General features: G+C 42.3%; 1 protein-coding gene across 2 annotated transcripts in view; it reads left to right on the forward strand.

Moving 5' to 3' along the window:
- The window catches only part of sema6a (sema domain, transmembrane domain (TM), and cytoplasmic domain, (semaphorin) 6A), a 103,587-nt gene that overhangs the window by 54,666 nt on the left and 21,332 nt on the right, over nt 1-27,589 (forward strand). For both annotated transcript variants that reach the window (XM_006789885.3, XM_006789886.3), the window contains exons 4-15: nt 3,326-3,386; nt 4,660-4,722; nt 5,310-5,411; nt 11,703-11,793; nt 13,092-13,211; nt 13,709-13,797; nt 15,480-15,697; nt 17,363-17,494; nt 19,573-19,728; nt 22,223-22,396; nt 24,403-24,543; nt 24,667-24,744. In XM_006789885.3, the coding sequence (XP_006789948.2) occupies nt 3,326-3,386; nt 4,660-4,722; nt 5,310-5,411; nt 11,703-11,793; nt 13,092-13,211; nt 13,709-13,797; nt 15,480-15,697; nt 17,363-17,494; nt 19,573-19,728; nt 22,223-22,396; nt 24,403-24,543; nt 24,667-24,744 (1,425 nt within the window). The remainder of the gene's footprint in view (nt 1-3,325; nt 3,387-4,659; nt 4,723-5,309; nt 5,412-11,702; nt 11,794-13,091; nt 13,212-13,708; nt 13,798-15,479; nt 15,698-17,362; nt 17,495-19,572; nt 19,729-22,222; nt 22,397-24,402; nt 24,544-24,666; nt 24,745-27,589) is intronic.

The raw sequence follows: 27,589 nt of genomic DNA on the forward strand, positions 1-27,589 counted from the left end.
TCAGATGAAATGCTGAAATATATTCAAAGTGACATCTACGATGAAGGTGTCCTATTTTGTAGTAACATAAAAATAGTAGTAAAACGTTTCCTGATAATTTTCCTGAGAGTTTTTCAAATTAACGACTTCCTTTCAACCCACCACAATCTGAAAAAGAAAATCAATTTATGTGCCGTTCTCGAAGACGAGTGAAAAGGTTATATGAAGCCTTTATAATCCAAGAATCAATTTTTTCAGCAATTATTTAAAAAAAGAAAAGAAAAATCCATTATTCATTTCAGGTATGTTTTCAAGAAAATATGTCAAAAGATTCTCTGGCTCTGTGAAGATGTGCTGTTTTTCTCAGAACTTATCCTGTTAAGAAAATATGCATTGGATATTTTGTGGGTGGGTTTATATGACAAGAAAAATGTACATTTTAGGGCGTCTATATTGGAGTGTGGGAAACAAAGGTTGGATCATACTTCGTGACAATAACTAATAACAAATTAGCAACAATGTGACTGTGATGGATCATGTGTTTTATGCAGGTTTCATCTCTGGAAGTTGACTTTCATTTAATAAAAGATAAATATAACTTGGCATACTGAATGCCTGGAAGGTAGATAATTGATTTTAAAACTTCAAATAAAAAAAAAAATAGTACTGATGTTTACAACATCCAGTTTAATGTTGCACAGATACATGTTGAACTCTGCCTCTGCTTCTTTTCTTTCTTCTGAGTGTTTCATTGATGTGACTCAGAGACCACAAGGAAGTGACTGTGTTGTAATATGAGTTCAGGTGCAGGGCTGAATAGGGGAAAGGGTGCATGTGAAATTTGGTTGGGGTAAAGACTCAGGGGTGGGGGGTTGTTCCGTGCACGTGTGTGTGTGTGTTTGGAAAGCTGGTGTTGACACAGACACAGCCGCTCCATTGTACTCCCCCATCTCCAGTCAGGATGTTTGAGGAGCGCCTCATCGCTTGGCTCGCTCTAATCTCTGCTGGAACCAGAAACCTGCGGCGGGAAGGCCTCAGCCCAGAGGACTTTGTCAGCACCGGGATAAGAGAGGCACAAGTCAGGGAGAATCGCTGGGATGGTTACTACTGAAAATTATGCAGAAGTCAATTACAGATTGCTCGTGAGCTGCTTTAAATTTGCAGACAGTAAAATAACCCAGGGGATTGCAATAAATCCGCTAAGTAATCCTTTGATTTAATAGCTTTTGATTTATTTAGGTCTTTTCAATATGAAGTTTGAATTTTAATATAAAGATAAAACAAGTTAACTTGCTGAACTTAAGGAGACAAATCAGAACATTTTACTGATCATCGTCCACCGTTTTTATCACCTCGTGTGTTTCATCTCCATTTAAATGTGTCTCTGTTTTTCCACTATTTTAAATGTAGTGGTGCTGATTTTTATAAGCCAGCTTTTTAAATATTCACATATACTCTAGAACATGTAATTCTGACTGCAGTGAAAGGGATACTGAAAAAGGCAAGACCGACTGACCCGGGAAAATCAGTCCAGAACAATTAGCACAGAGCAGTTCAATGGCAGTGGAACCAGTTAGGCCTAATGAAAAACATTTTGGAGGGGAGATTGTGGTTTTGGCCTGAGCCGCAACAACCTGTAACTTGTTGTTGCTCAGTTTTTAATCATGGCAGACTGCGCAGCGACAGTCAGCATCTGGCATTTGCTTGAGCAAAGGAACTTGGAAGGAAGGCCACGGGATGAATCTGAGTGACCTAAAGCTGACTTTGCTCTTGGCTTTTTTCATGAAAAGGGTTTTTATTTCAGCTGAAAGCAATAATCACAAACATTTAGTTATGAGAGGTAATCCACAGGCCAACTTTGAAATTAGTCAGTGTTGTCCATAAAAATGGACTTTTGAGTGCGCTGTTGTGGAAAATTAGTTTGAGAAGGGATGAAAAAAAATTGAACGCGTGACATTTTTTGTTCTTAAATGTTAAATGGCAATTTGCTAAAGGAATTTTTGTTTTTGACGGTGATGATATTAATTATGTATATTTTTTTTATACTGATAGGTCGGATCACTGGGCAGTTACTATAGAAACCATAAACAGCCTCAGTGTGGAGAAATGAAAAAAAGAAAACAGGCATTCACATGATGTATTTTACAGTTTCTTTGAGGAATTTCAGAAGTTAAACCGACAGAAAAAACAGGTATTTAGCCCCCGGCCTCTCTGGAAATGTGATGAAAGCTGAAATGTTTTCCTAATTTCAACCACTCTTAAAGATTAATTATTCAATTTAAGAATTGTGGCTGATAATGTACAGTAGACTGGGTTTTATCCTCGATGAGACTGAGGTGGCCCCCAGGAAAGCGATATAAGTGGATTCATTTCAAGATGCCTGTTCCTCCAAAGACTTTATTAGATTTAGTTAATGAGAGAGCAAGGCAGGCAGGCTGGCTAAGCGCAGGTTGGGGAGCTGGAATATAATTAAGCCGTGAGTCAGATGATGCCACTGTTACACACTTTGATTAAAAACACGTTCAACAGCTAATCTTCAACAAATTAAAGCGGTTACATCGTTTGGCACGGTCACCTTTGGTTCTCTCCTCAAAAGAAATAAACCAGCTTTGCTTTCTGACTCTTCCGTTCATGCCACCTCTACACCTTCTACCTCCCACCTCTACACCCATTGTATCCTCCCACTCCATGTCCGCACCCCAATTCTCCACGGTAAGAAGGTGTAGCGGCATGGCTGGTCAACTAGCCTTGTCTGTCTGTCTGAGATGTAGTTAACCCTTGTGATTTTTATGTCTTCCATATGCCCTGCTGGGGCCTTTATGGCTGGACTGTGTAACACAGGAGAAGCTTGTATATTTCCAGGCCAACACACATAAGTCTTCTTGTCTGAGCTATAATGAGTGTTAGTATAGATTTCCTGTGGCTCAAACACTAGGCTTAATTGACCTGAACAGCTCTGAGTGACTTGGCACCTCCCGTCTCAAGCCTTCCCTCCTCCCTCACCCCCCACCAAGACCTTTCTCTGGGACAAAGAGGCTTTTGTCCCCAGGCCTGCGCCACGGCGCTCCGAACCTTTGTTGACTGTTTCTGTCTGACAGAGCAAATAGATCTGGCCTCCTTTTGTTTATTGTCATTTTTTGAAGTTTGAACAAAGTTTATACAAAGCCCCATTTTCTGACGCTGTTTGCTGCCTGCAGGGGGAAAACAGAGAGGGAAGAAAAGAAATGGGTTTATTGTTTGTTGAATTTTGACTGTCTGCTGCTGTCTGACCTCTTCTCATCTCTCCCTCTTCTTTCTCCCAATCTCTTTCTCCCTTCCTCACTCGCTTTCCCTCAATCACTTGCAGGGATCATATATACACAGTGGACACAGACACTGCCAACAGTGAAGAGATATTTTTCAGTAAGGTGAGTGAGACGTCTTCCTCTTTGAGGATGTGTTGTTCTCTGCGTGATTGACAGCGTAACCTCACTCTGACTGCCACAGTGTGTACGTATGTGCATGTGGGTGCATTTGTGTGCCTGCCAGCAGTCTTACTCACCCGCTCACCGATTGGACCTGGCGCGTTCGCAATGGTGACCCTGTTAAGAAGATTATTTAATCAATCAGCTAGCTTGCGTCATCCACGCTCATCAGTGGGACAGTTAGAGGTCTGATGGGTGCGTAACGGAAGCTGAGGGGACAGCGGAAGAAGAGCGAGAGGGAGGAAGGAGAAGGGGGGAGGAGCAGGAAATGGAGAGCGAAATCAAAGGTTAGATGAGTAGCAGAAGAAAGACAATATGGATGCAGAGGTGAAGAAGATCCCATTGTATAGTTTCAAATTATTCAAAAAAGGGGCCTCATATTTACATAGGGCCTCGACTGTAATAACCCACTCTTTATTCCATTTCAACCACTCTTTGCTGGCATCGCATGCCCTAAACATAATGCATGCAAACAGAATTCGGACAAGGCCATTCTCGTGTATGCAACAACCAGCAATCCCTCCACCTCATCCACTTCAATGTCAGAGCCTGGCGAGTGGGTCTTAATGAGAGCAGGCTGCAGATGAAAGGCTGGTGGGAGACGCGCAGATTGATTGATGACTGAGGGTCTTTAATCAGTGGCTGAGCTCCAAACATGTTGTACAACAGCGGCAGGTACATAGTGGTCTGAACCTGCGGCTGGGAGCTGACCCTCAGGTGACACAGGCCAGGGACACACGTGTTGTGTATGTGTGTGTGTACGTTTGTGTGCATGGCTATAACTTAAGTATAATTAAAAGTAAAAGAGGGCTGATCCACAGGTCAAGGCAGTGCGTGTGTGTGTGGGTATGTGCACACGCAAGGATGGCAAGCCTATTAATCCACAGATTTGTCCACGGATCTGTCCTTGGGCAGTCTGTTCTGATCCGGGGTCAGTATTGTATTTCCTTCGCTCTGGCAGAAAATTCGATGTTCAAGGAGGTAAAATGATCTCCAAACAAACTTAGAATAAAGTTTGCCTCAGAGCAGGTGCCTCATGAGAGAAATCAATGATGTAGAATCTCAAATGATGATTATTGATCTTAATATAGATGGGTTATTGAGCTCCATAGTGCTGTCTGTTTTTTCCCCCTCCCACCTCACTGTTTAGTCTGCTTTCTTTGTGACTCGCTATTTTTCTCTTCAGCTTCAGTTAAACTTCCATCTTTTTCTACAGAAAATGACATGGAAGTCCAGACAGGGAGATGTGGACACTTGCAGAATGAAAGGGAAGCATAAGGTAAGGAAAACACACACTACAACCTCATTTGTAGAGCAAACGTCACTCAAGTTTTTCCACTTTTTTGTGTCAGTCACACACTGTGCATGGCAGACAACCTGTAACTGATGTAATTGCGCACAGTCTCTGTTTCATTGTCTCTCTCTCCCTCACACACACAGACACTCTTAACACACATCTTAAAGACACAAGATCCTGAAGGTGCAATAACACACCTCTTGCAGTTCATATAACCTTCGGCTGTCAGAATTTATAGAGCATATCAGTGGGAATCTTCATATCTCGTGGTTGTATAACTTTATTTTTTTCCTGAACTTAATAACACTTTCATTATTGTTTGAGAAGACGTTAAATGGCACATTAAAATCTCCTGCGGATTTGCCTTTATGTGCCGTGATCAAATGCATGTCACGATACTGTGTTTGTTACATATGCCTCTCCCTGCTCACCGCGTGCCACATGCTGCACTTCAAAAGACAGAAAAGCAAAAAAATAACAGCCCACATGTGGCTACAGATACAGATGTCACCATGGACTTCCTTTCTTCTTTTTCTCTTTCTTTTTTTCCTGCCCTGCTCTCCCTGAAGGATGAGTGTCACAATTTCATCAAAGTCCTTCTGCAGCAAAATGAAGACACCTTATTTGTTTGTGGAACAAATGCTTTCAACCCCTCCTGTCGGACCTACAAGGTAGGAAAACACACACACACACACACACACACACACACACACACACACACACACACACACACACACACACAAATGACTATTTTTGTGCTCTTGCCCACTTTTGTTTTATCTCAGTGACATTTTTCACATCTATCATTTTGCTCTTTTTTTTGCTCTTTCACACACATACACACACACACACACACACATAACACACACTTATAGGATTTTTGACCCCAGCCATGTGAGAGTTTAGAGGGGGTGGGCTATGCAGCCACGGACATAGATGAATGACTTTCACAACTCAGCAGGCCGTCTTCCTGTGCCTTTACCTCCAGGTGTACTTTGACAAACTCAGTTCAGAAGCAGAGAAAACTACTCAATCTTACCTGCTTTCATGCATGCTCGCACATTGCCAGATCTGTTTTAACCTTTTCCTGAAAACATATTTCCGGACATATTCAATTTATGGAATAGCTGCAAGATTCCTTCAGGAAAAGTAAAACCACGAAAAGAAATGGTGCATTTTATTTCCTATGAGTCACTAAGGAGAGCACAGGTACACATTAAGATTGACTTAGTGCACCAAAATAGAGATGCCAATAAAAAGCAGATGCAGAGAGATGATTAAAGTTTGGCATACGTGGAAGCAGATGAACAAACGTTAAAAGCAGATGGGCTGTGTTCAAATTGAACCTTTTTTATTTGCTGTCGACATAAACCTGATGTTTCTGATGCTCCAGTGTGAAAAAGTGAACATAATTGCCATTATAGTCTTAGTTCGTTCAGCTTGGCTGACCTACTAAGTTTGCTAAGCAATAGTTGAAAATATTGGAAAATATTAAAGTTTTAATTGGTATTTGTCTAATTTTTTTTTAGCATACTCTATGACAAATCTTCTGGAAACCAACCAAAGATCAGTATCAGGGGTTTAATCATAGTAATACTGTACAAATACTATGCACTGCTGTCCGGACAGACCCAGTATGAAGGACATCTTACAGAGAAGGAAGAATGTGGGACAGTGGGACAGTCGGATAGACATGCAGACAGTAATAGAGACAAAAGGACAGGGAGACTTAGTAGCAGTCCTGTCCTGAAGGGTGTTGTTCTGTGGTTTATAAGGATGTGTTGTGATGGTCAAAGCACACAGAGATGTTATCTAGGTGGCCTGTGGGGAAAACGCCCCTGCTTTGGTTCAGCAGATCTGCTTACCAGAAAAGCAAGACCTCTTCGCTCCACTGCCTTTGTGGTTCAGCATGCTAAGCACACAAAGTGGACGTCTTTCAATTCACTGACTCCTCCAATAGGGAAAGTGGAATTTATGTCTCCGCATTTATCAGGCATGGTTAGCTTTTATAGCGCCTCCGGTTATGGTTTCAAGGTTTGTGTTTTAGCTTTTGCTGCACTGATGTCGCTGCTAGTCGGCTGAAGTTAATGGGAAGGGAGGGGAAGTGTTGTACATCAGTGTGAGGTTTGGTAAAAGAACGCCACATTTACACACAGCCTTATATGCACCTGTGGTATAAAAATGATGCTTTTTATTGATCACTTATGTTAAAAGTCCAACTTCAGTCAATAACGGTATGATAAAAAAAGGCAACTATTGTTCTTTAAAGAACGACGATCATTAAAATTCATGTTTCGTATTTGCTCAGTCCCTGCCCTACCTTACCCAAGTGAATTTATGTGTTTGCAACTGCCCTTCCACACCTGCTAAAACACTCATGTTTAGTTGAATAAAATAGCTGTTTTAGCAAGGAAACAATTGAGTTATTACCAAAATCATTACAAGAAAGTCTTGACACCTTCTAAAATGCACGAAATATGACTGACTATGGGCGCAAAGATACAAATCCACACAAAACACATATACAAGAAAATGTGCACCCATGCAAACACTGACTGTGAACTGTGTACATTTTAAAATAGGCATCTCTCTTTCTCTCTTTCTCTCTCACACACACACACACACACACACACACACACACACACACACTGTACTGCTGGCAGGCTGGCAAACTCTCTGGGCAGATACCAGACCTTTGATGGCGTGCTGGGCTCATCCACTTCGCTTGGTCAGAAGTGTATTTGTGTGTGTTTGTGTGCGTATATGTGTTTGTGGTTAAATCCACCTTGGCCACAGTTTGCCTCTCCATCTCCCCAGTGTGACAGCACTGAAAAGAGCTTCTGTTTCGGGGCCAGCCTCATCCCACATTAATCAACAGCGCTGCGAGGGCAAGCGGGAGGGAAAGGGAGGCATGGAAGGGGAGAAAAGGTGGTGGAAGACAGAGGAGGGAGACAGAGGGGGCAGGGAGGGCAACCGCCCAAACCAGCAACACCTCATGTTGGTTTTTGTGTTGTTTTTTCCATCAACCCCCTGCCTGGTTACCTCTGATTTTACCTGTCTTTGAGTTTCTGACATTTATGTTTTTTTTAAACAAACCTACCAATTTTCTCTCTTTATTAGCTGCTTCTTCAATTGGTGGTGTCAACATTAAAAAAAAAAACATGCACTGTCACAGATGCATTCATATAGAAAAAACACAGGCAGACACCTCGGCAGCATGGCACAGCCCTCTCCCTTAGCACCACACAGCACCCAACTCCCTTTTTTCTTCTATTCATCCTCCCTCATACCTCTCCTCTTCTCCCGCCAGCCTTAATCCCCCCCCCTCCACTTCTCCCACCACTCTGCCATCTTTCCCTCTGTTGCTTTCTCCCTGTGTCACTCCCTTGCTGTGTTGTAATAATAAACACTACGTCCAGCTGGGCTGATATATGACTGGAGTCAGTTTCATTGCCTGTTGCCGGGTGAAGCAGGGGGAATCAGTGGGGAGTCTTGGAGGCAGCGACTCCCAGGTGATGCGTCTTAGACCTGATACCGGCTAACCGAGGTGTACTGGGAAATTTCATCCCTTCCAAGCCTTTGCATTTGAAATGACGAGGTGAAAATGCTTCCATGCATGCCATTTTTTGCTGCAGCTTTTCCAGAGGCTGTCTGACTGACACGTAATAAAAGACAATACAAATTTAATACACTGCAAAAGCATTCATTAATTAATGAATAACTCTTCAATAGTAACCACACATAATTAACAAAAGCAATTGTTATATTTGTGTAGTGATTCTTCAGCAAAGTGTATTTAAAAGAGATCAGTAATTTTAGTTCATATATATATTTTATTTCCCCCATAAAACAAACTAAAGACGTATCTATTTCAGCAGCTGCTTAAATTCCTTAAATTTCCTGCTCTGGTGTAAAAGGTGGTTGGGGAAAGTTTTCACCCTCCCACTGCTCAGAAACAGGTTGAAGGGAAATGGGCCATGACTATTAATCTCCCCAGGAGATATGTCCTTGTTTAGTTTATACAACTGCTCCTGGTCCAGGTGTGAACTTGTGCACTTGACCTTTATAGATGTGGAAGGTTGTTGCAGGTGTATGGATGGCATACAAATAAATTTTCTGGGTCTGAAAGCGTGCTACTAACTTTAGCTCACCATGTAAAAATGTATCAGTATGCCAGCGCCAGTATAGTCTGACAGTGGCTGGCCTTTCATGAGGTGCCTAAGTCATGCATTATTTTGGAAGCGCAGTTTTGCAAATGGATATGTCTCAGTAAATACGCCCTTTACTGTGCTTATTCTATTAAATAAACAAGTCTGGGATATTTCAAGGAAGCTGTTCTGAGCAAACACTTCATAAGTGGGACGCCGGTTCAGTTTACCCCATGTTTGTCCTCAGTAAGATTTCACAAATCCCTCAGCAATGATAAATAAAGCCCATAAAAGCGTCCTCATAAAAACAACAGAGACATGGAATCAGAACATGTCCCTCACCCCCCGAATACTGGAGCTGATGCTGAACCAATTAAAACACTCCTGATGGGCATGTTTTGGATCTACATTGTATTTGTCTAATTAATTAGCATATAGCCTATGGAAAACACCAATACGCTGTTGTAGTAATTAATTCATCTTAGATGCACTGCGCTCCCGGCCAAGGTTGCTGTACATTCTTCTGCTAAGCTACAGTAGATCCCTATAGATCAGTGCGCTTTTAAGGCAGGCCTGACAAAGTGTGACAGCGCCACTGTTCAAATTACTCTGAATTGTGCTCCCACTAAGTTGAAGCACTTCTTTCTTTTTTGCAGCTAGTGGAGTTGACAGTATAATAACATTTTCCGGGTAAACAAGGTAAAGGAATAAGAATCCATCTTGCCGCTTAGACATCAAATTTCTTCGTGGTAGCGTTTAAAAAAACATTGTGGTTTAGTGTGGCAGCTTTATAGATTTCTTTTGCCCTTTCAAAAAAAAACACTGGTTATTGCTTTAGACAACGGCATGGAAGTCGGCTGTTGTTTCTCTTCACATGCAAACTTGACAGGAGACTGAAGCCATGCGCTATCTGCGGCTGGGTTGGGAGTGTCTTCCCCTGTTCAAACGGCAGGAATAGATTAATGACAGCCGGCCAAACCCAGTAGACAAAGGTCACTACCTTGGTGAAATCCAACAGAGGAGATGGAGTGCTGGGGGTTGCTCCTTTGGTATGAGAGTATGTGAGTGTGCGTTTGTGATGTGTCAGAGAAGGAGGGAGCGTTTGTGTTAGGTAGCTGACACAGAAGCTGCTGACGTTTCAAGCTTAACTAAGTTCCCATGTCACTCTGTACACACAGACGCTGTGATTCAGTAGACACACATGACCTTCAGCTACTCACGTCTCTTATGATTAACTCAGTCTAATCTATAATTACAGCCCCCTCCCCCCCCCAATCTAATGACAATATATGTCCAGCTTGCTTCCATATATCGTCCTTCCACAATTTCTGGAGAAACAGAAGGAATGAGAAATCGAGAAATACACTGCCGCTGGTGGCTCTGTGTTTGTTGTAAAAGGTCACTTGTAATATTCTCTGCCAAATCAGCCTCAACAATTTCTCTGGCAAGCTTTTTTAGCGTTGCGCCGGAGTGTGTGTGTGTGTGTGTGTGTGACCTTTTTAGTGGGCAGATGATAACCGTTTCCGCCGAGACAGGAATAGAAAACAAAATGACCTGTTTAGAAACCAGAAAGGGCGGCGTAAGCAGTTTGCAGCCTTGGCAAGCTACGGACCTCTTTGTCGAGAGCAAGGGAGGCAAGGAAGAAGAGTATGGGATAGATAGAAGCAGCGATAGAGAAGAAAAATGACTATGTATTTGTGAACTGTTGGGTAAGTGTGTGTATTGTAATCTTCTTTGACCTCAGCTTCTGGTCAGCGCAGCGCAGCCTGTCCTCTGTGTGAATGTGTGTGTTTCCCTGAGCTTAAGCCATAGAGAGTGTCCTGAGGCATGCTGGGGAAGACAAGCCTACCCACGGTGGGATGATAGTGACCTCTCACCCACATCTGATTTTCTGCCAATTGCACTGTAACCAAACTGGACTGGACTCCAGTTCACAGTGATCAACGCGCTAAGGAGGCCCAAACTAGCACTTTTTAAACAATGAACAATGGCTCAAAATAGTTCTAAGAAACGAGACTGCTGAGTGACTGAATAACAAAATTGAATTACTTAACTCACAATGCTGAGAAAAGACAACTTTCAGATTGTCTAGGGGCAGAATTAAAATTAGTATGTCTTATGAAATATACCAAATCAGGAGGTAAGCATTGCCCAAGGAAGAGCTCTTAGCACACGAAAAAGTTTGTGCTGCAAAATACGACTTAAAAAACGGCAGCCGTACTCTGGTTTTGTGAAAAATTTTCACATTCCCAGCTCAGGGCTGTGTGCTAATTTATTTTTCCTCTGTTCGGAACAAAAGCGCAAGCTTTAGAAATCAGGACAGGGGAAAGCGGTGCTGTGAATGGGCTGAAGATCGGTCTTCAGGGTCATTATAACGCTTCTTTAAAATGAGTACAGCTGAAGGATAAAGGATGACGGGGGAAGCGAACCACTACTGTGAAACGTGTTGCTGCGGAAATGTCTTTTTTCCCCCCCTCCATGACAGTTTTGAGATTTTCCCAGTTGCTTTGGCAGCCCTCAACAGGACACCAGAATGGCATACAAGTGATATTAGTTAAGGCTACACTTAGATTGATAAACTCTCGGGCTGCTTTTTGAGGGCTATTTTATTATGACTCACACTTCAACACTTTTTAAGTGCTGCCTATAGCTTTTGATTGTCTTGACATTTTGACACATTTCCTCTGCTAGAGTTTTACCTCCAACTGGGAACCAAGACTTCCTAAGTTTTTTTCAAGTACATTGTTTTGTTTGACACCGCGCACCACTTTGCTTTGACCCCCTCTTGACCTTTCATCTCATTCCTGACCTTAGATTGACACCTTGGAGGCTCAGGGAGAGGAGATCAGTGGAATGGCGCGCTGTCCGTATGATGCCAAGCACGCCAACGTTGCCCTCTTTGCTGGTAAGATTAAACATTTCTGCGCATGTTAAACTGACAGCGATCTGTAATGCATTTAACATCACTGTGATTTTTAAACTTCAGTCACTGTGCTTTGGGTTAAAATGAAAGAAACCCAAATTTCCATAAGGTTAAAATAGTTTATGTGATATTTCTACTCTTCATTGGATGCCATGAGGCAAAAACATTATTCCCAGTTTTCTCCTATCTGCAGTTACTTAACGCTGGAAACAGTTTGAGCTAGATGGGAAAGTTGAGTGTATTTGAGTGAGGGATTAGTTGCGGTTGTATTTAATATTCTTCTTAATACCCTGCGGTTTACTCTAATGGCAATACTCTGACATGTCAAAAAAGAAAGCCAATCTATGTTACATGCACTAGAGCAAGTCATTCGATTTGGCGCTACATTGCTCTTCTTATTGGAGCCTTTTGGAAACACTTTAATAGTACTGTGGTAACAGATTCATCTGTCTGCGCCTTCTATTGTACTTTTCTGTCATTCTCTTTGTCTCTCATTCACTTCCATTCAAAATGCTCAAGATTAACACAAGTCGCACATGGATGTGACCAGAATGAGTCATCTTTCCGTCGGCGTGGTGAGATTCTTCTGGTGCAGTGAACCCACGGGCTGCTAAAGACATCCAGTCCCTATACACATTTGCTGTGAAGCGATTTATGGCAGTATTGATGATCTGTCCCTGCCGTTTTAAAGTAGAGGACAAGAGTAAATGCCTAGCTTGACCAGTTAATGTGTAGCAGAGCTGGAAGCACTGAGTAATCAACAGGGTTCCTCTGACTGCTATCCTTTCAATTATGTAGTTTGAGTTTCCACTGTGGTTATAGCTGAGGCAGGCTGAGGTCATGCTAGCGGTGGATTGTGTTTGCGAAGAATGTGTGTGTATGCATGTGCATGTAAGCGTGCGACTTTGGCTTTCTGTGGTGCTCGAAGACTGTATGCGAGTGCAGGGCTACAGTGTTTGTGCTTTTGGAGAGTGTTTGCAAGATTGGCCAATTACAAATGTTTAAGTGCGTACAGCCTGTTTGTTGTCCATCAAAGAGTGCCTTCTGGTTGTGTGATTCATTCATTTTCCAGGTCTGAATCATCTGAAACATGTTTGTGTATCTCACCACAGGGAGCAGGAATCTCTGGGTGGCTTCATGCATTTCTTTCTTGATTAACTGTACTCTCTTCACCTTTTTTTCTTGTCTCTCTGTGTCTTTCGCTTTTTGTCCATCCTCCTCCCACTTCGTCTACATCTTTCCTCCTTATTGCTCTTTCTCCCTCTGTGTTCGCTCACCAGATGGCAAGCTGTACTCGGCCACCGTTACAGACTTTCTAGCGATCGATGCGGTCATCTATCGTAGCCTTGGAGACAGCCCGACTCTGCGCACTGTCAAACATGACTCCAAATGGCTGAAAGGTGAGTGGGGGACACAAACACAGTCCCCGTGGTTGGAAAGTGCCAGGCTGACTGACAAGTTAGAAAAAAAAACTAGGGTTCGGACATGCATGCTTGACCACGTGTTTGTATTTTATGATTCATGTGCAAACATGTGTTTGTCCCTCTGTGTATGAATGACGGTATGAAGAGCTGGAGCATTTATGCTACATGCTCTGGTTGATGCAGTCATGTTGCCAGCCTGCACAAGTAGTGTTGAAATTACTCTGCCCTGGGGAGAAACAAGCACAAGTCCAGTCTGTCAAAACTCAATAGAGAAATCCGCCTTTTCTTGCATGTGAATTGTTTTGCTAATATGATGGATGATAGTTTGAGGCTCTCAAGGCTCGCAGTCGCTACCTTTCTGCATAATATGACAGATATTCTGGAGGTTTACTGTGAAATATGGTGTCAGAACTGTTTTGTCACAGCAAAAATGCTTCTTTGACTCATAATAGTTTTTCTTTTTCCCTTCGCAGAGCCCTACTTCGTCCAGGCAGTCAATTATGGAGACTTCATTTATTTCTTCTTTAGGGAAATTGCTATGGAGTACAATACAATGGGAAAGGTAAGTACATACACTATTGTTTTAAACTCTAATCAGAGGTGACTTCCTATTTACAGGGAGAATCAGGAAGCGCCCGAGGAAACTAACAGGATATGGGTAACGGGAAGGAGGCTTTTAGGAGCAGTAAAGTGGACAAACCCTTTTCCAGTAACAGATAAACACTAGGCAGGAAACAGCACCTAAAATAGGTTCAAAAAGAAAATATATGGATGTCTTGAGATCCCATTTTGAAGTCTAAATATATTACTTGAATTGCACGTCCGCATCCATCCTGCATTGCTCCCATTTGGCCTACCCTCTCAGTGTTTCCCATGAGAAAAAAAACGCCCAAGTGTCTCTTAGAAGTGAGACAAAGTATCAGAAGAAGACGGGAAAAAAACCCCAAGCTTTTCTCAGGTATTACACCATAGGGACAGAAACGTTTCTATTAATCTCTTCATTTCAGTTTTGGGCTCTGTCCTGCAAAAGTTTAATTGGACACCAGGTAGAAGAAAATACGTTATGCAAATGAATCACTCTTTTTATATTGTGCAGAATAAATGAAAGAAAACACGTAAGAGAGAGTGAGAAAGACAGAGGGGACGAGATGAGAACAGAGCGGAGGTAACATAGAAATAATGGATTCACTGCCAGAAGTGACAGCCATGTGTTATTGCAGAGCATGAATACAGATCAGGCCTCTCAATCTGCCGGGTGTTTTGAAAGCAGTGTCAGTATAATTATGTATGTGGTGGTAGAACTGATGGCGCAGAGAGCAATTTAACATTTAGTGAATTGATATCTCTTTATTATTACGAAAAAGACTGGCCTACCCTGACAATGTAAACAGTCGTCTGTGCTTTATGGCAAACTGATAAATCCGCTGTGGCAAGTTGTTTGCTTTAGGTTTAATGTGGGGTTGTTACATTGTTATCTAGAAAATACAAAAGGATAAACCTTTCAGTGCACAAGTGAATTAAAAAGCCTCCACTAAGGCGTTTGTTTGGCGAAGCGATGTGTATATTTGGACCATTTATGTATATGCGTGTATCGAGTTGCGTCCAAGTCGCTCACAGATTAGCGAGTGCAGAAATGTGACCCACTGATACACTGTGTAATCTCAGTAATCTAAAATTTCACACTGAACGGGCCTGTGCAAGTTCTAGAGTCTTAGCTGGAATTGCTGCATTGCTTAATTCATATTTGTGCATGGTTCAATGGGAAAGCGGAGGGTCGTGGTGTGTTTGCAAGAGTGAGGGTGTGTGTGTGGTTGTCTGTGGGTGTGTGAGTAGGGATCTGTTTTAAATGCATGGTTGTTCCCATTCACACCATCAATTTCAGTTCAGGGCAAGATTTATAGCTGTTAAGTATAGTGTCACAACAACTAATTACAATTCTGGCTACGTGAACTTACGACAGAGTTGTAATTACAGAGCTCGGGCCTATTTGAAGCCGTATACTTTAAACTTTCTGTTGCCAGGTGCTGACTGTTTAACAGCATATCAAATGCACCACTTTTCTTCTGTCTTTAATTTGCTATAACGTGACGAAACCCTAGATTAACACATTGTGGTGTACCTACAATTTCTCCCATTCAAAAAGGCCTTATAGCAATAAGATTATCGACGTGAAATGTGTGACTGTAGATATCTCAAGGTGAAATCTTAAGCTTCTTAAATATAACCCACGTTTGACTTCTTCAGGTGGTGTTTCCACGGGTGGCGAGGGTTTGTAAGAACGACCGAGGCGGATCGCCGCGTGTTCTGGAGAAGCAGTGGACCTCGTTTTTAAAGTCTCGCCTGAACTGCTCCATCCCTGGCGACTCCCATTTCTACTTCAACATCCTGCAGGCTGTGACCGATGTCATTCACATCAATGGGAGGGATGTAGTGATGGCAACTTTCTCCACGCCTTACAACAGGTAATGACGACAGAAGGTAAAAGTAAACAAGCAGGGAAAAGTGAGCAATAAACTGGTTTTGCTGAGGGTATTTTTTCCAGCGTTTCCCAGCATCTCAGCTAAATTCACACGCACCAGCACATGAACTTTCCCTTTATTAAACCGATTATCTTTCTCAGTTTGAAAGACATTTTGAAATTCATCAACACTTTGACAGTCTGACCTTTGTTAACGTTGGTAGCGTGTGTCCCTGCCGTGCCTCTTGGCGGCGTGTAATTTCTAAACCCACTGGGTCAACATTCACATCTTCTGTCAAAACAGTGTTGTTGGCCTTTTGACATGCAGGTGCTTAATCTTATTTTCCCTCTTATAATTCATATTCTGCACGGCTTTCGTGTTCGCAGTCAGTGGGAGTTTTTATCTAAATTGAAAATTACCACAAAGCCATACAGCTTGGCTGATAGCTCACACATATTGTAATTTTCCATTTTATGGCTGCTTTTTAGCAGATAAGACAATTGCTTGTGACAACGCAATTGAGCATGGTTAATGGACATTAAAACCCAATGAAGCAGCGCCTCTGAAAATTTCTATAAGCGGGAGTTTTGATCCTAGCATTAATTTTCCATTTCACAGGGGGTGAAGGGAGCACATTCAGACAGTAGGCAGCACTCAGGGTTTTGTGTCATTCGATTGTCTTGCTGAGTTGCTTCACGGCCCAGACTTTTGCTAACCGGCCAGCTAATTCTGTCTCGTTAGCAGCCCGATATAAACAGACATACGACTGTCTAACTTTTTGTACATATTCAATGCAGAGGGTAATTACTGTAATTTAGTAGCTAAGGCAAGAATTAACAGCTTTCTGACCTTGCTCTCTATAATGCTACCCTTGTGTCTGCTGTCTTCCAAATGTCTACATGATGAGTTTAACCCATGATGTAACAGCATGGAAATCCAGCAAGCTGAGAGAGAAAGAGAGGTTTCTTTCTGTAAACAGCCCTTAGTTTTTATTTCTGGACAGAAAAGAAGCATAAAAAATAGAAAAGTGACTCAGTAATCTGCTATGCATTGATTTCACACAGACACAAAGAAATCAGTGGCTCCACTGCAATCATAAGATGGGTATTTTTCCCCTTAAAATGAAAAGTGATAAGAAGATAATCTGTTGCCCATATTTGGCCCCAAGCGTGGACTGGTGATGAACTTTGATGCCTGGAGGCTTTCGGGGAAAGTCAGTGTTAGAGGTTACTGTACGGGAATGTGTGAACCCGTAAATCACTACATTCAATAACACATAAGTGAATGCACGAAAGCTCTGACATGGTGATCGGTAGAGAACAAAAGAAATAAATGCTTTTATTAATGAAAAAAATTGATCAAATTATGTTAAAAAATAGAGGAAAGTGTAAAGTGTCTTCTTGTATACCTAAGGGAAGTGAGGATAAACAACGTGCCTCTCTTTTTTTTTTTAATCTGGCAGAACCTTCACAACACTCAAAACTTGACTGTATCACCCAGTGTAAACAGGCAACAGCTAAAATAAGCCATCCTCATGGGATTTAACCCTTCTGAAAAGGGATTGTAAATCCATTTTTCTGTCTCCTGGTGATAGCAAGGTGTTTCTTTGATATGCTCAGTCAAGAGGATTGTTTATTTAGTCGTGTGTGCTTGTGTGTGCCGTCGCAGTATTCCAGGTTCGGCAGTGTGTGCCTATGACATGGCGGAGGTGGCCAACACGTTCACAGGGCGTTTCAAAGAACAGAAATCACCAGACTCCACCTGGACACCTTTTCCTGAAGAGAAGGTTCCCAAGCCAAGGTACAGCAGCAGTTAATTAACCAGCGAGCACACTTGCATACACACAGGCACGCACAGGATTTAAGGCAGTCACACACACACGCACACACACCAGTCACTGAGTGTTTCTCTTCCTGTGTTTCTCCTCATTCCTGGCTGTCTCACACGTGCACGCACAGACAAGATATGTAACTATGCAGTCAATTCATAACACTTGTTATACCACAATGTGATAATAATCACTTATTCTTAACTCATGTTGCCTCATATTTTAGTGCATCGCTAATTTCGTCAGAAAACGCTCATCATGTGTCAAATTGTGTCACACGCAGCACGCACCTACTCATGTAGAGACCACTTTTCTTACAGTTGCACTCATATCCCATTACCTCACCTTACCGCTGCCACCCACACCTCACACGCAGCTAATTTAGTATCAATAAACGAAGCATGACATCATCTTACAGATGGCTGGCTAATTCCACAAATGTACCAACCTGATCAATCTCCCATCTATTGCAAACTAATTAGTGCGCTAACAGGATGCTCTCCTTTCCTCCAGAAAAGAGAGAGAGAGAGATTTGCGACAAAGATCTGGGCCGTGATAAATGTGCGTGTGTGTGTGTGTGTGTGTCCCATATGGCTGAGGACACAGTTCCTCACCATCAGAGAGCCCGTACTGTATTTTGTGCATTAATCTCCATGCATTGTGTGAATGTGCGTATCTGTGTGAGTTCACGCACTTACCTCAATTAGCATGTAATTATTTGTTTATGTTCAACAAGGTCAGATGCTTCAAAGAGCAGGTACAGCCACCACTGTTTTTGTAGTAACTGATGTGATTGATTTAATTTCCATCCCTTGGTTCTTTCAGACCTTTTATCACTGAGCAAACAGACGGAGAGTTGTAACAAAGCCACCTAGGTCTGGCTCCGCAGCAGACTGTTACTCCATGTGTTAGACACTCATACTGAATCATTTACAGATTTTCGTATTTAAGAGATGTCTGCTTTCGTTCTGCTGCCCATATGCGCCCGGACGTAAATGCAGTAGCAGAAATGTTATAATTCTAGCACAAACTATTATTCTCTTCTTTTACAGTGAAGCAGTAATACTTTTGAGAATAGCTTAACATTAGAATCAGCTGACATGTTTTCTATGGTGTTCCCTAAAGTCCTGTAAGTTGATGTTTATATCTGGTGTGTTCAAGTTATTATCTTGCGCACCCGAGATAATTTGCTATAAACGACTTCAGATGCACACGGCCGCCATATAATACAGAAAATTCTGCTAATCATGTTCAGCCCACAAGGTAATTTGTTGTAAATTCACATGCGTCTCTAATGGCTTTAGATGCACACAGCTGCCATATAATAGAGATCACTTGTCTAATCAAATTTTTGTTTTGCACCAGAATGCCATACAGTGACGTTTTTGCATGTAAACATGGGGATTTCATTATCACGAATGAATTTCTATTTCATACAAATCAGCAAAGGCTTCACTGCATCATTCTGTCAATAAAATTCTAATTAAATAAATTAAAAATAACATGTGCATATACACATAGTAAGGGTTGTATATTTTTATGACAGACTATAGGGTTTGGTCTTTTCATGTCACACATTTAGTGGCCAGATGGCTAATATTTCTGGGATCTGTTGTGGATTATATGCTATGGCAGGGTATCAAAGACCAAGCAGTAAAGGGTTTTAAAGGCTCTCAGAGGTGAGATGGCTGCAAAGGGGATATGCTATCAAAAGAAGCTTCTCTTTTACAAGAAGCTCACCAACTCCCCGTAAAAGGATCAGATAGATACAATGCTTCAGTGCTTTAGCCTGAAGCCACAGAAAAGGAGACATCTTGCGCCCTCCTATGTGACCAAAAGCCTCTTGGAATGAGAGTTTAGTCATTTAAAGCAGCACTTTCATTGATTTTAAGAAAGTTGAACTTTCTTTCCTCCGTTGAAGCTCTTACCATGAAAAATGGCTCATTCCTACTGCGGTCAAAGTGGTGGTTTTTCATTTGTGCTTTTTTTCCATATTCTATTCACTATTTTTTTCCCTCTGCCATTATCTCTTCCTCCACTCCATTTGTAGGCCTGGCAACTGTGCTGGTACTCCACCGATGGAGAGGTATAAGGTATCCAATGAGTTCCCCGATGACACACTCAACTTCATCAAGATGCATCCTCTGATGGACGAGGCCGTACCCTCCATTGCTAACAGGCCCTGGTTTCTCAAGACCATGGTTCGGTAAGTATCGCACACTCCAGCTTCCATCATCATCATCATGCTACGAGCCCCTTCAGCCCAGGACAATAATTACATGAAGTGCTGCTGTGAGAATCAGGCTCATTAAAAGAAAGCCTGAAGGTACTCCAGCCACTGACCTATTTTCATTGTAGTAGAGGAAACACCTATCTATACTAGCTTTCTCTCTGAGTGACAGCGTGGTGATGTCATGAAGTTAACGCAAACAGTTTGAATCCTTAGTGATCTTCATGCTGAAACGTGTCATTTACATGAGAACAATGAGTTCAGCTCTTTGTCACTTGTTTAAAATCCTCTCGGGAGATTTCACAGGGGAAAAAAACACAAAAAAAAAAACCAGATTTTTTTTTTGTTCAGTGGTGACTTTTCCTTTGAGTTTCTGTAGTTGAGCCCATTTCTCAAAAGCCAGTGCACTGTGGCTGATGCTGTTTGATCATAAAGGTCTGTCTGACTTTTACTTGCACTACACACAGACATTTCAGCCTCTGGGGGGAATGCGACAGCACACCGCCATCCCATCGGCAGCGCAAAAGTAGCTGACAGAGCATTTGGTAAAAAGTATAAAATCTAGTTTTTCATTTGGACTTGGATATGGATTACAGCTGCTCAAGATTTAAAGTTGGGACAGCTTACCAGATCCTTGACAGGCCTCAGTGGTGGTAATATCACTTTAAAGATAGCTACATAAAGAATTCTTCATACGTTTTACAAGTTATTTGCATCATATCACATCTTGCTGCTCCTTTGCCGAGGTCTGACCTACATACTGCAGTGGCTTAGTCAGAATATGAACAGCTTTCATCAAGGTTATCCCTACAACTCTGTGTTCATTAGTGTGCTTTATCACAAGAATACATTATGAGTGACACGCTTTTTTTCTTTATCTTTACATAATCAGCAATCAGACGATTTGATTTGATTTGAAATGTCATCACAGCGAGCACAGCGAGTTTGTAGGGAAGTCAGAGGCGGTTCTTGAAAGTATTATGTAGGCCCAAAAAGCAGCATGAAAGCATATGCGGTGGAAGAGGAGCGAGGCTTCTTATGATATCTGTCAGGGTTTCAATGTGGAATACTGTTCTTCAGCTGAAGTCAATTGGAAATGAAATCGGTAATAGGATTTGATCCTTGTTACACCCCAGAGGGGACACCTCAATACACAGAAAGAAGTTCAAATTTGAAAAATCTTTTCCATCTTGAGACCGCTTGAGACTTGCTGTGCAGTGGCACAGACCTCAGCTGTCTGGGCACAATGAATCACCAAGACGGGTGAGACAGTGAAGAATCCCCTTCTTGTGATTTTTATTATCTTGAGTAGGAAAGACAGTGAACGTCTTATTCTTTGAGATTGTATTATTTAACTGGGATCAGCCTCATTGAAATGGTTATTGGAGCATCTGTTATGAGTGAATAGATCAAAATCAAATTAAATCTTCAGACCGGTGGTAATGTTGACTAGATAAAGCTGGAGGCACAGAGCATTTCAAAGGATATACTGTATAAAGAAAACAAAAACAATGAATGGGATAAGAGGATGTGGCTGTGTTTATTATTATTTGTTTTAATGGACTCATGGTGTAAAACTGTACTCGAGTAGGGTTAAGTTTAGTCTCATTACCCCCCAAATAAATATGATCTGATGACAAACTTTTTCACCTAGACAGTATCTAGTAAACATTAACGAGGGCAAAACAAACTTCCAAGATTTCTGAATACACTCTCATCTTTAAATCACATATACGTCAATTAAAAATAATTGGTTAAATATTGGTGTTCACATAGGCAGCATGCCTTTGTGATTACTTAAACAGTATCTTAGATAGATATTTGCATCAGCCGGTAAGAGTAAACAGCCTCGGGAGGTATTTCTAAAAACCCCGTTCACCCACAAGGATAACAGGGCGCTGGTCCAGATCTCACTGACTGGCAGGTGTCTAATTTTCCAATCTTAAAGTGTTTGGTATGCTTCTGAGTTTTATGCACATCCAACTGGTGCTAAGCCAAACTGTGCGATCAGCAGCTGTCAATTAGAAATTGAAAGTAGAGCTTGTTATCTGTTGCTTGAGCAACTTCTTTGCAGTGTTTTTACTTGAGGAACCACCTGACAGGCCCTATGGCAATCTGATTGTGAGCTTCTAATCAAATGACAATTAGTTAGTGGGATTAATGCACGCCCCCTGCTGTTCTTTAGTCTATTTTAGACCTCTGACATGCGTGGTGGAAGCTACGTTAATTGATTGGCTGATTAGGTAATTATTATCTGGAAAATGACATCCCCCTATTTTTTTATTTTATTTTGTTCTTTGGCTAACTTTTTCCAGTGGCCCAGATATGGAAGAAAAAGTTGAAAACAGTTGCATTAGGTCCCTGCTGTTGGTGTTGCTTTTCTAGTGAGCAAAGATTTTCCTCTGCTTGCAGGCTAACTGACTAATTAATTGACTGATTGGTTTTTTTTTTACTGCTGCTCCTTTTTCAGGTATCGTCTGACGCGCATTGTGGTGGACAATGAGGCAGGGCCGTATAAAAACCAAACAGTCGTATTTCTGGGGTCTGAGAAAGGCATCATCCTCAAATTCTTGGCCAAGATGAACAACGGCTTCCTCAACGAGAGCCTGTTTCTTGAGGAGCTCAGTGTCTACAACCCTGACAAGTATGTAAAACCGAGCATACGTGTATATGCAATGGACAGAAATAGAGAAACACATGGATACAGTTGCTATAAACACAGAAAGTACAGTTATTGCATGCGTGTGTGCTCTGTAGAGAGCGAATGTGTTTAATTTTGCTTGTTTCCACCATCTATCGGCTCAGCCAACCCACCAGCTCCATCACTACCAGTCCGTTCCCCTGACCCAAGCTATGTTGCGAAGCCAGCCAACCAGATGGCTACTCTATCATTTAAAAGAGTTTTATCAGGTTACATTCTGCCCAGCCACAGCTACTAAATTAAAGACATAGACCCTAAGGCTCTGGATAACGTAGCACTGTGGTTCGCAACCACAGCAGAGCCAAAACCTTGGCTGATTAAAGAAAGCACACGCATAGAAACTCACACTGAGGTCTGTGTGTGTCTCAGAGCCAGCCTGGGATCTCTCGCTAATACATTACACATCTGTTGGTGCATGTATGGATGTAAGTCTGTTTGTGTGCGTGTGAGTGTGTGTGTTCATGAACTTGGTACAGAGGGTCGAGCTGGGTATTGTTGTACATCTGAAGTATAAGTTAATAAGGAAAAATCAGCCACAGTTTCACTCTGCCAAAACAAATATTTGGTTGAGAGGTAATGGATGGAAGCACAAACACAGGAGGGAGAGAGAAGAGTGGTAAAGACCAGAGGGAAGAGATGGGAAGACTAGAGGCTTGTGTTAGGCAGCAGAGAAGAATACGGGAAGGAGACGGAAGACTTGATGGGAGGGCTTTCAAGGCTCCTACTGTTGATTATCCAACATGCTGCGACCATGTGATGGGCCATATGTCCGGTATGCAGGGCAGGCCCTCACTTCTACTTCTTCACTTCTACTTGCTGTGTCTCCTTTTGCCTTCTCCCAGTATCGCCTCTCTTTGTTTCCCTTCTCTCCTGTTCTGTGTCTCTCTGGCTGGGACCGAGCATTCGTGGGCTGATGGCCATCTGGCTTTAGCCGCATACGGCGTGTGACTTTGCCTGCCTGCTTCCCTGCCTGGCCGGCCGGATCAGTGTAGGCCTGATTGCTGTGCATTACCCGGTGTAGATGGACTGTAAGCCCCAATTTAGAGCGTTAATACAGGACCAAAGCTCTGCAAAGGAAAGATTAAATCCCAGGAGTTGGATGGTAGAATAGACAGAGGAACAGAGGGAGCGAGAGAGAAGGGATAGAGTGATGCTTGACACGCCCCAGAGGGATTACAGTGCACTCCTATGGGGCTGTTGAGACAAAGAAGACTAGCTGAGATAGAGGAATGTTGGAGCTGGGGGGGCTTTGAGTTAGTGTTAGAGGATTCTCCAGTTAAGTGCGTGTTATTGCTGACTGCTCACAGTGCCCATCTGTCTGTTTATCTGTTGTATCTGTATCACCCTTTTCTTTATCTCTCTTTATCTCCCGCTCTCTTTGTGACCTCATGTTCCCAAGTCCAGCATTATCTCTGTCCTCCCTGACCTCACAGTTTGTCTCTCTGCCACATCCTAATCGTCCCTTTTCTTTCGTTAAATGAGCTAAATCTCATTTTATGATGCCCAACTTTTCTCTAGACTCTGTCTTTAAACTACCATATAGTTAAGGGCGATATACTCTAGATCAGCTTTGCTAATGTTCCTCATTTATCTTATGCTGGCCCTTTAGTTCATTCCATGAAATGAAACAAGGAGTTTTAGCTGCTCCGAGTCTGCTCCTTAAACCAACTTTTTCTGCTTGCCTACCCCTTGCAAACAGGAGAGTTAAAGAGCAGGTAATTTCTTGCGATCACAGTCAGAACTGTGCTTGATAAGACCTGATTATAGATATCCACTCTCTTTGGCACCATGTGGATCCAAGACCCGATGAAACTGTGAAATTTCTTTGAAATTTTGCCTGTATTTTATTGAGCATTCACCATTTTAACAGCATCTACTGAAAAGCACAATAAATCAGCTGAAAAAGAAAATACACAGTAATCAGTTTTTGTCTTCTTTTCCTCCTCTAGGTGCAGCATAGATGGAATAGAAGATAAGCGCATCATAGGTATACAGATAGACAGCAAGAGTCACGCTCTGTGGGTCGCCTTCACCTCCTGTGTGGTTAAAGTGCCACTTTCTCGGTGTGAAAGGCACGGGCGGTGCAAGAAGTAAGTTTGCTACTCTATTAAATCATCATTCCTACTCAAGTGGTTGAGCAATGTTCATTCCTTCTGAAAGAAGAAAACAATATGTGCAGAATGGGCCTAATGGTGTGTGCAATTCTTCTCCAGGTCCTGTATAGCCTCCAGAGACCCATATTGTGGTTGGGTCCCAGAAGGAGCCTGCAGACAGGTGGTTGGCAACACTAAGTAAGTAATAAAGACAATCGAAGTCAAAGGAGCTGCATGCTTTGGGTATTTGGCTCCATGAAAATGTATTAAATTGCATTTAATAACTTAGTTGTATACGTTAGTAAGCTGGTTAATATGCTCTGTGGAAATGTAGCACTTTTTTGTTAGCTTACTGCTGCTCTTCCTTTTCCTCCAACTGGAGTTGAGGCTCATGGGTATTGTAGTATTTAGATGCACATACTATGCCCACAACATCATCTCATAATACATTTATCTCTAACAGTGTATTTTTTCATTTAAACTGTTACTGTGGACTGCTTTGGAATTGGCTGAATCGAACTAGTAAAACAGCATTTTGCCTTTTTGTCATACCTGGTGCCAGTCCCTCTCCCTGCTTGTCATATCTGTGATCTTTCTAATTTTATGGTTTGTAACTGCAATTTCCTTCAGCTGAAGGGGCTATTGGAAGGATGAATGGAAGGAAAGTGTTGTTTGCAGCGGGCTCGGGGTTTGGTACGCAGCGCTCGGGAAAGCTGGATGGTCGCAGTAACTATAATTTGTGGCTGTAGTCATGACACAGGACCACTTTATGCTTTCTGAACAAACAGCATATGGAGTTTTGTGGTGGGAAAAAACATTTTGCAGATGAAGTCATAACAAAAGGCGCGGTGCTCCACTGGCTATTTGACGATGAATGAATTTGATCCCCCCGCTGCAAAATGATTGGTCTGGCATGCCAGTACACCAAAGGCACACGTTCCCGCTTGCACACACAAAACTTAGGGGAAAAAAACCCACACACTCACACACGCAAGCACACTGCCCATCCTATTATTACTCTGCAAAGCCAAAGCAGTGGACTGTTCTGATTGAGTTTCCACAGCAGGAGGAGCAGGAGCTGACACACAGGCATTAGGAGGGCAGATGACCTCGCTCCTTTACTGTACAATATTTTTAAGTGAGAGAGGGACGGGATTAGATCTGATAGGAACTGCAGGTCTGTGGTGAGCCATTCAAAACATTTGCCAGGCTGGACAGAAGGATGGATAAAATAAGGGAGGGGAGAGTCGGTGACATTTTGTTGTTTGCTTACACAAATGGATCCCTGCAGAGAAGACAATTTCATTCTGTTTTTCTCACTTTCCGTTCTCCTCATTAAAATTAAAAAACAAAACCCTGCTTCCTTGACTGTCTACCTAATCAGCTACGCGTTACTTTCGTATATCCATCCATGTCTGTGTTTCTATTTTTACCCATCTTTCTTTTTCTATCTTTCCTCTGACATATTCTTTCTCTCTTGTAACCCTCCCCTCCTTTCTTCTTCCATCTGGCCCTGATGCTAGTGTGCCAGCTTTCCCATGTGAAGTTATGCCTCTTATACCCGCTGCCTATAAACAGCTTGCACTCTGGTTTCCTGCAATATGGCCCCTAGTTGCCCAGTGTTCGTACATTTAATTGCATATGATCCTGGATGGTACTAATTTTGTAAACAAAAAACCCAGTTATGTTGTTATGAGCATCAGCAGTGTTTTTCCACCATTGTCTAAAACACTGCAGTGAGTTTTCTCTGGATTAAACTGAGTGAATGTGCTCTTGTGAGCCCCCTGATCCTTTGTAAATCAAACCCATGAATCAGAATGAATGGGTGACTTTGAGGGAACATTATGCTTACTCTCTTTACACTGTACACCCAGTATATGAAATCCCTGGCCGCCCATTCACTTCTGATATGAATAATTAATGCTATTATGCCTGACCTGCATTTTCGGCAAGCAGTTCTCTGTGCAACCACATATCTCACATAATAATCACGCCCGATGCGAGGTAATATAAAATGGAGGGCTTGGCTGCCTCCAGTTATGTACAATGTTGCTTGAATCTGATTTAAATATGCATTATGTAGTTTCGGTGGGATCTTAACCCCAAGCTGAACCATCTGTAATGTCACACTTGAACAGACTGCACTTCTGTTGCTATAATGCAGCCGCCATGGAACGTGAACCCGTTAACTAAAGGTTCGCACTTTGGTTCATTCACTTTTATATGTGCCAAGAAAAGCCCAGACACTGCATCTGTATTGCATGTCTGCTCATTACTAATTCGCCCTCCGTGGTGCTATTATAAGTCTGAATTGGAAACCATGACGCACCTGTGTTTTGCAGGCCAAATAGTATTTTGTGATAGGGTGGGACGAGGTAATGATGTTGTTGAGGAAAATCCAGCAGATTCCTAGAGTGCCTGTCCTGTATTTGTGCTTAGACAGGTTCAAATGTGCAACTCTGCATCCGCTTTGTGATTATGACTGTGGATGAAAAGCAAATCTGATAAGCTGATTAACTGTACCCCCAGATATGAAGAGAGGATACTGCTATTGTGTAGTGGTTGTTGTTGTTGTGCTTGAAACTGAAGGGGGAAATTAGCAATCAAAACTGTAAAATTAACCCTCTCCTTTCAAATTAAGGGTCTGTTAAACCGGGGCAAAAAAAAAAAAAGAATAGTAAATTAATTTGTGACTATATTTCAAAACATATGATCTGAGTATCAAATAACAGGGCTCCAACTGTCTGTTCTTCCTAAATGTGCTGCTTTTTTCACATATTTTCAACTCGGATCAGGCCACAAAGGTTGGCTGATGCTGTTTTAGAAAATAATTCTTTATTCTGTAATTGCGACCAGTGGAGGGTGAAGAAGGTGGGAGGCGGGTGGACGAGCAGGAGGAGGTGGAGCAGCAGCAGAGGATGGGTGGGGAGTGGGGGTAGGCTAAGGAGGACTGTGAAGAGCTGTCATGCGTGATCGTGATCCTGCTCGACGGTTGGTCCGCTCTGTTTCACAGATCTTCTTACTGCCTGCTCGGTGGTCTTTC

The sequence above is a fragment of the Neolamprologus brichardi genome, chromosome 12, assembly GCF_056152115.1.
Source record: "Neolamprologus brichardi isolate AB-2024 chromosome 12, ASM5615211v1, whole genome shotgun sequence".
NCBI classification, from domain to species: domain Eukaryota; kingdom Metazoa; phylum Chordata; class Actinopteri; order Cichliformes; family Cichlidae; genus Neolamprologus; species Neolamprologus brichardi.